The sequence below is a fragment of the Orycteropus afer genome, unplaced genomic scaffold (genome assembly GCF_000298275.1).
Source record: "Orycteropus afer afer isolate SDZICR_OR568_19922 unplaced genomic scaffold, OryAfe1.0 scaffold00017, whole genome shotgun sequence".
Classification (NCBI taxonomy): Eukaryota; Metazoa; Chordata; class Mammalia; order Tubulidentata; family Orycteropodidae; genus Orycteropus; species Orycteropus afer.
The window spans coordinates 15,589,425-15,598,577 of record NW_006921604.1 but is presented as its reverse complement, the minus strand read 5'-3'; the positions used below and the strand labels follow the sequence as shown (position 1 = coordinate 15,598,577).

The 9,153-nt window shown below is 37.2% G+C and overlaps 1 protein-coding gene across 1 annotated transcript in view; it reads right to left on the bottom strand.

The window, feature by feature from the left end:
• The window catches only part of TMEM182 (transmembrane protein 182), a 70,699-nt gene that overhangs the window by 31,215 nt on the left and 30,331 nt on the right, over positions 1-9,153 (bottom strand). Inside the window, exon 4 of the mRNA XM_007959491.2 lies at positions 1,960-2,097. Coding sequence (XP_007957682.1) covers positions 1,960-2,097 — 138 coding nt within the window. The remainder of the gene's footprint in view (positions 1-1,959; positions 2,098-9,153) is intronic.

Here is a 9,153-nt window from a genome sequence, read left to right as displayed (position 1 = left end):
AGACCTCTTGTATCACCCCCAACTGGGTCCCTGTGGCTGACTGTTCCTCTGTCTGGCTTCCTGGCTTTTAATCCCCTTTCTCCTGCTCTTCTGCCCTGCTGTTTTGTGCGTCCCTGAGTTGTCCCTGGGGCTGACTGCTCCTCTGTCCGGGTTCCTGGCTTTTTATCCCCTTTCTCCTGCTCTTCCATCCTGCTACTCTGGGCGGGCCTGAGTTGCCTCTCCTCACCTAATCCCTTCGGCTGACTGCTCTTCTCTCTGCCTTCCTTTCTTTTAATCCCCTTTCTCCTGCTCTTCCCGCTTGCTACTTTGGGCGTCCCTGAGTTGTCTCTCCTCACCTGTAACCCTGGGGCATAAATATATAGGGATATCCTAAAGGATCTCTGGCTTTTTCTGCTGACCTGAACTTTTTCTGAATTTTAACCAGTGGCCTGCTATATAGCCTGCTGATCTTAGAATAGTTGAGCCCATAGCCCACCATCTCTCCTGCCAGTCTTGGATTCTTCAGCCTCCAAAGCAAGTAGTCTGCTGTATTTCCTCCCAACCTTGGGGTCATCAGCCCTTGTAGCTACATGAATCAGGAGAAGCCTCCAGCTTGACCCATAGACTTAGGACTTGCCAGCCTCTATAACTGTGTGAGCCATTTTGTTGATATAAATTTCTCTCTCTCTCTTTCTTATTTTTCTTTTCACTGGTTTTGCTTCTCTAGAGAACCCAGCCTAAGATATATGGCTTGGGTCAGGCGCACCTGACTCTTCAAAGTGATATCTTTGCTTTTTAACAGTTTAAAAAGACCTTTGCAGCAAATTCACCCTGTTCAATATGTCATTTGATTTTTTTTGACTGTTGCTTCCATGGACATTGATTTTGGATCCTAGGAAAATGAAATCCTTGACAACTTCAATGCATTCTATGTTTATTTTGATGTTGCTTATTGGTCCAGTTGTAAGGACTTTTGTTTTCTTTGTGCTGAGGCAGAATCTATACTAGAGAATGTAGTATTTGATCTTCACCAGTAATAGCTTCAGTTCTCCTTCACTTTCAGCAAGCAAGATCATGTCTTCTGCATATCACAAGTTGTCAATGAGTCTTCTTACAATCCTGATACCATGTTCTTCCTGATATAGTCCAGTTTCTCGGATTATTTGTCAAAGATACAAACTGAGTAAGTATGGTGAAAGGATACAAGCCTGACACACACATTTTCTGATTTTAAATCATGCAATATCCCCTTGTTGTGTTCAGATGGCTGCCTCTTGGGCTATGTATCCAGGTTCTACATAAACACAATTAAGTGTTCTGAATTCTCAAGTTTACAATGTTATCCATAATTTGCTATTATCCACACTGTTGAATGTCTTTGCATAGTCAATAAAACATAGGTAAACATCTTTCTGGTATTCTCTGCTTTCAGCTAAGATATGTCTGATATCAGCAATGATATCTCTCATTCTATGTCCTCTTCTGAATCTGGCTTGAATTCCTGGCAGTTCCCTGTTGATGAACTTCTATGACCATTTTTTAATTATCTTCAGCAAAATTTTCATTGCATATGCTATTAATGATACTGTTTGGTACTTTTCACATTTTATGGGATCACTTTTCTTTGGAATGAACACAAATATGAACCTCTTCTAATCAGTTGGCCAGGTAGCCATTTTCCAAATTTCTAAGCATAGATGAGTGAGTACTTCTAGCATTGCACCCATTTGTTGAAACAGCTCAACTGGTATTCCATCAATTAATATGATGAGCAAAAGTTTCCACGATGGTTAAGCATGCTAGCACATGGAAAGTTCCTGAGAAAAGTGTCTAACAAGTAGTTAGCACTCAAGAAATATTGTGTATTAATATGTAATACTACTAAGATATGAAGCCTATCACCTTGAATTTACACATAGGAAATGTGAAGAAATTAGGAAAAACCATGGATGGAAACTATATCCTTTACACTCTACATACCTGCAGCAAGGTATGAGCCTCCTCCAGCTTTATAGAGAAAATGACTGGCAAATGGAGCTGCACAGATGATCAAAAAGCTTGCGGTCACAACAGCAACCACACCCAGGAGCATCAGCACTGCCCAGAAACCACGGTAAACTGGAAATCCCAGGATAAAAGAAGGAAAGAAAATCACACTTAGAATGTGAGCACAGTAAACTATCACAAAGTAAGTTTCTTTCCTCTTCATTCTCCTAATTTCAGTCATAGCAATGATAGGCAGAATTCTAGGACATGAGCCCTGCATTACTTTAAACAGAGACCTTATTAGATAGAGATAGCCTTGGAGTCAATGATGTTCACTTACAATCAATTCCTCATGTCTAATATTTGCCTCATACCCATGCTGATGAACTTTGAAGGTTTTTTTTTTTTTTTTTTTTTTTTAAGTGACCAGATCTTCCATTTTAGAAGTGTGAACATCCCAACCTCTAAAAACAGCTATCTTGGGTAAATACCCAGTGAGTCACAAATAGGTGTTTCATGCCAAATGTAGAAAGACAAGAAAAAGCATTCAAATTATTTGCAGACACTACTTTGTATTTCCTGTTAAGATAATGTTTGTACCACAGTGAGCCCTTGTGAGTTGGTAATAATCAGCCCAAACCTTTAATGAAAAAGTACACTTCTGTTTAGATTATAGCTCTTTTAAAAATAGCAGTAAGCAATAAGAATGATAAATAAAACAAATATGTTTGAGAAGCTATACAATTTTACATCAGATATGTACAATGTGTGATACTTTTTATTAATACTTGTACTTTGAATGATTCAAAAACAGAAGTGTAAGTGTCTCTCAGTCAAGGGTGAACAAGGCCAGTTAATGTAGCAGGTGATAAATGGATTTGAGTTTGGTGATGTATAGTAATTAAAGAAAAAGGAATTCTATAGATTATTTTTTTACTTTAATAATCACCAATCTATTATATTTATCATTTCCAAAAGACTAAACCGTTAAAATAAATTCTTGGTGCAAATGGGGCAAGTTCAGTTTTTGATGAAAACATACAAACTTTATAAGAAAACAAGGAATGATTTTTTCAAAGGCCAACTAGTAAAGAAGAAATTTGTTAATCAATTGGAAAAAATAATATGGGAAGATAATTATTTGAGGAAAGGAGTCACTGGAGGTAAATGGGAAAGGAAATTGGAATTTATGAGTGAGTAACTAAGTCCTGAAGACAAAAATAAAAGGTAGGCTTTTACTTGACATGTCAGTGCTAATAATTTTGCAGTGACTTCCCAGTTTGCTGTGTTAGAAAGTATCATGGGGTTGTATTCATGAAGTGTCGGGAGAAGAGAAGTAAAGACATACTGATATCAGTTGTAAGTGTGGGAAGGAAGAGCCAAACACGTGACCCAAATATTTGCCATCTGTACCATAACTTAACAACAACCATAACTGAGTTTACTAAATAATTGATAATCCTTCTATTTTATAATTTTTATTCACTAGGGGTGAAAACCTTAATAAGATCCATCAAGGGAATATGAAGCTAAGTTTAACACTTCCCAATCACAACTAAAACTCTTGACAAATATGACAAAGAACTACCTGCAAACTCTGAAAAGTCAACAATAGCAAGTGGAGTAAAGAGTGGGACAAGCAGCAAAAAAGGTCAATCCAGCCACAAAGAGTTTTCTGGGATTTTTATGTTTTGTTTTGTTTTTTTCTCTTACAAGCTAAAGTAAAGACAAAACCAAATTACTCTTCGTCATCAAGCTAGTTCCAGCTAATAGCAATCCAACAGGACAGAGTATAACTGCCCCATAGAATTTCCAAGACTGTAATCTTTATGGAAGCAAACCGCCACATCATTCTCCAGTGGACTAGCTGGTGGTTTGAAATCAGCAACTTTTTAGTTAGTCTCCAAAGACTTTAACCACTGTGCTATCAGGGCTGTTTAAGCCAAATTAGAAACTGAACAAAACAAAAACCAAACTTGTTGCTATTGCGTCAAATGAATATGAGAAACTTAGTAGAAAGTACAAACAACAACAACAGCAACAAAGCCAGATAAAAGGATCATTCTGGGTGGAGAACCAGGACAGGGAGTCACATAAGCCAGAGAGTATGAGGGAAATTCACTTTCTTTTTTTGTCCTCTTCCAAAGTTGCCTCAAGGCCAGTTCCAAATGCACATCTGCACTGTCACATCAGTGGTAGCATGAGCACTTCACATCCTAAAATATGATCCACACCTCTGGATAGAAAAACCAGAAAAAGGGATCCCTGTTGTGCAAAAAGACAGGGAGTTCCCCTTATATATTTTCCCCTTTTCTCTTGCCACTTTGCCCTATGGCATATTTGCATAGAACTACTCTGACTTGAAGATGGGGCAATCTACTTCCGTAGTGATATTGCCTCGGAAACCCAAGGAGGGGTCGCTATGAGTTGGGTCTGACTCGATGGCACATAACAACAACAGCAACAACTCTGACTTGATGGCAAATAGCAACAACACAACCAACACATCACAGCAGAGAAGGAAAGTAATAGAAACCTGAAGAAGAGAAAAAAATTGAAAACAAAATAAATGGAGTTTCAGATATTTGTGGGGCAATATCAAAAGGTTTTATATTTATGTCATCGGAGTTCTTAAATCAAGACAAAACAGATTAGTGCAGAAAAATAAATAAATAAAAGAAATAATGCCTTAAACTTTATCAAACATGGTGGAAGACAAACGTACAGATAAAGAAATTCAGTGAACACCAAACAAGATAAACTTAAATAAATCATCTCTGACAAATAATAGTCAAATCACTGAAAACCAAAATCAAAGAAAACATTGTGAAACTAGCCAAAGGGACACAACAACTTGAAAGATGGCAAATTTCTCATGCAAAATGATGGAGGCCAGAAGACTAAAGTGACAAAAGGAAAGACTCATAAACTTGAAATTATATATCTGGTGAAAATATCCTTATGGAATGAAGATGAAATAAAGCCATCTGAGAAGAAGGAAAACAGAGAAAATGTCATCAGCAGACCTATTCTATAAGAAATGTTAAAAGAAGTGCTTCAAACTGAGGGAAAATGACACTAGAGTATATTTGAAACTTCAGGAATGAAGAAAGAGAAGCAAAAATGCTAAATATTTGGGTAATCATAATAGACTATTTTTATCTTCTTGATTTCTGCTAACCAGAAGGCTGGCAGTTCAAACCCACCAGCCACTCCTCAGAAGGAAAGTTGGGCAATATACTTCCCTAGTGATACCTCCTTGGAAACCCAAGGAGTGGTCGCTATGAGTCGGGTCCAACTCGACAGCACATAACAACAACAACAATAAATATTGGAATAAAAAATATTTTCAGCACAATATAGTAGAAAAATACAGGTCTTGGAATAAGAAAGATCTGAATATTTACCACTCGCTGTGTGATCTTGGACCAGTTACTTAAGCTTCCTAAACCTCTCTCTCTTCTTCTATAAGATATAGATGTTTGTGTTCATGCTTTAGAGTTGTTGATATAATTATTGGTATAATGCATGTAGAATATGTGGCATACAATAAAAGATAAATGAAGGGAATTTGTTTTTAGATTGTTTACTGTTAATATTATAGAAATCACATTAGCAGTACATACCAGGTGGTACAAGTACTTTTGGACTTACAAGATTCCATTCCAATGACTGTCAAAAGTCAGTTCTGACTTAAATCAAATACTTCATTTTTCTCCTTTTAGTTTTCATTATTATTGCCTTTTATTATCAGTATCTTTATAAATCTGACCTTTATTTGTCTTTGGGTGTTGGAAACTTTGCATATAAACTTCAGATATACTTTAATGCATAAATATATATGTTAAAAAGCACATAAATCATAAAAAAAATGCTCTGACAAGGAAGAGTTGGATAACTGTATTTTGTCATTTGGAGCAATAACTCTCCCTGTAGAAGGTTCTGGATTATCTGGATTATTCCTGGGAACTGGGATGGTGTTTCTTGTCAGAAAATTAGTGAGAGTTGTCTGTATGGTCTTTTTCTTTTTTTTCTTCATGTATTTTGCCGTAACATCTCACTGCTTCCCCAATCTGCCTATTGACTTTATCAAAGTGATTTTCCATATCCCCTGCATGTATTTTCCTGCATGTAACTTCCTCCCAGGAAGATAAGATGTTCTAGATACACTGAATAATACTACAGTTCTTCCAGAAATACTATAATGTTACATGCCGCAAAACTGTATGTAGTACATGTTACTAACAAGATGTTAAAAAAAAAAAAATAGGATGGTCATTAAGTGTGGTTCATAGTAACTCAAGTATGTCATAAATCAGGGACTACCTCTGTTATGTTCAGTAATAGGAAAGTGGATTCTTCCATCAGAGAGCCTTGACTACTGTTTTTAAGTACCATTGAGGTTGGGAAATCCCTTAGGATTATTTATTTTGTTTCAGTAAAAATAATTTGTGTTTGGGCAAAGTAAACTGCCTATATGGAAACTTCCAGAAAGGTCCTATATTGCTTTTCACAGGAAATTTCCCTATCAGCTTTCCGAGAGGACACTAGCCATGTTGTCTTTTACATGACTACTCTGTCAAATTAGCCAAAACATAAATGAATCGAGACAAACATCTGACACAAAGATAGCCTGTGCTACATCTGGTGACCTCTGCGGCATGCCTACCAACAGTTTGAAAACTGAGTTGGGCTACTTCGAAAAGCGATTAGCAGCAGAGTTGAAACTAAAAGGAAGCACTGGTGGCTGAGTCCAGAAAGCCAGGGTAAATTAAAGTCACATGCAAGGCAAGAACACGGAAATTATGAATCATGAGCAGAGAGCAATGAAAGCGGGATGATTCTCTACCCAGAGAGGACAGAGGAACTAACTGTGAGAAAGAGAAATCATGTTATAAGGGAGAGGGAAAACGGGACAGCAGGACAAAAGCGGAGCATAAATGGCTTCCAGAGTGGCTTTTATACCTAATAACTGTTAATATCTGTCCTGGGTGAGGTTACAATAAATCTCCTTTCATTTGTTCTAGGAAATAGAAAAAAAAAAAAATTATTAAGAATCTCTATAAAAGGCAGGAACAATGTTGGTATTTGAGGGAAGGAAAGATATTGGCGGACTGGAGAGCTGTGACCATACAGAAATGCTCTCCAAGTAAGATTCTTTACGTAGTCATTAGGTGCTTTACTTTCCTGCCCGTGCTTTTAACATTCAAAAGAGCTTAACTCCAAGCACACTGCAAAATCTCTTCCAACTTCTTGTTTTGTTAGCTGATTACATTACCTATTTTTCATATGTAGCATACTTTGATTCCAGGGCTAAAATATTCAGTCATGGTGAAGAACTGTGTTATAGAATTAGGTAAAAGTTTTACTCTGTCTAAAGTAACATTGAGGCAAGCATGGAATCTTCAACATTAAAGGAACTTAGAGTCGTCTTTTGGCAGTCAAGCCTGCATTCAGTTTCCTCTGATTCCTAAGTATGTGACTCAGATAAGGCCCTTGTTTTCTAATATGGAAAATAATATCCTTCACATAGATTGATAGTGAGCAATAAGATAAAATATGAAAAGTGACTGCATTCCTTAAGCAAGTAGATACATCCATTACTACTATTTTTAATTATTGCATCATGCAATAAAATGTTCTTGTCAGTCAACAGTGTAGTTGAGACTTAAAAGATAACTTCTAATCTCAGGGATTTAGGAAGGGTACATGCTGTCAGTAATAATAATTATATACATATAATATATTATATATATATAATAATTATATATATATATATATGTATGTATATATATATATATATACACACGAGCACTGGTGGTGTAGTGCCTAAGGCATTTGACTGCTAACCAGAAGGCTGGCAGTCAAACCCACCAGCCACTCCTCAGAAGGAAAATTAGGCATTCTACTTCCCTGGTGATAGCACCTCAGAAACCCAAGGAGGGGTCGCTATGAGTAGGACCCAACTCCACGGCTGTGAGGTTTTGGTTTATATATATACACATGGGAGCTCTGGTAGCATAGTGTCTAAGGCACTTAACTGCTAACCAGAAGGCTGGCGGTTCAAACCCACCAGCCACTCCTCGGAAGGAAAGTAAGGCAATCTACTTCCATAGTGATACTGCCTCGGAAACCCAAGGAGGGATAGCTATGAGTCAGGTCTGACTCAATGGCACATAACAACAACAACATACACACACATATATATACACATATTGCAAAACATATATTGGAGGAACTTGTATCTTGGTATTCGTAAGAGTTCAAATTCCAAGTGAAAGAAATAGGAAGTATAGGGAGTCATCTATTAAGAATCCTGCAGCAATGAAACAAACAAAAAAAAAATCATCCAAAATAACAAGGCAGAAAAGGTCATGAAATTAAGTGGACTATTAGTTATGAATATTAATAGTTGTGTATGTAAGAGCATATGTGTATGCATATGTGTGTGTGAGAGTGCATGCGTACAGGTTAGAACAGGTAGGAAGCTGATAGTTGATCTGGGTTGTTGTTATGTGCCGTCTAGTCAATTCGACTCATAGCAACCCCTCCTTGAGTTTCCGAGGTGGTATTGCTATGGAAGTAGATTGCCCAACTTTCCTTCCAAAGAGTGGCTGGTGGGTTTGAACTGCCAGCCTTCTGGTTAGCTGTCAAGTGCCATAGGCACTATGCTACCAGAGCTCCCAGTTGAACTGGCATCTGTTCTAAATTCCATCTAAAAGGTTAGAAAAGCAAACTTTACAAAATTTATTTTTCCTATAGGAATATAGTAAAAATGCACTGAAACCTCATTAATTTAGACAATACGCAAAAGCAGCCTGGAGTTTTAACCATGGGTTATTTTAGAATAAATTCCATTTCCAGTTGGTTCCATCCAATAACTCAAATGAATGTCTCACACAAGACTTCTAAGAGTAGTCAGTCCTTTCAGGCTTGCTTGGCAAATGGGCATTTGCTAATAACCAGAAGTCACTTAATTTGACATAGAAGTAATAAGGACTCACATACATGTGAGGTACCCAAAACTATGAGAGTAAAACACAAGTCTTGTCCCCACGGGTTTAAACAGTGGGAGAAAAGGATAAACAAATAAATTTAATATTGTGTAATAAGTACTTTAATAGAAGCTCTGGTAGCATAGTGCCTAAAGCGCTTGACTGCTAACCAGAAGGCTGGCGGTTCAAACCC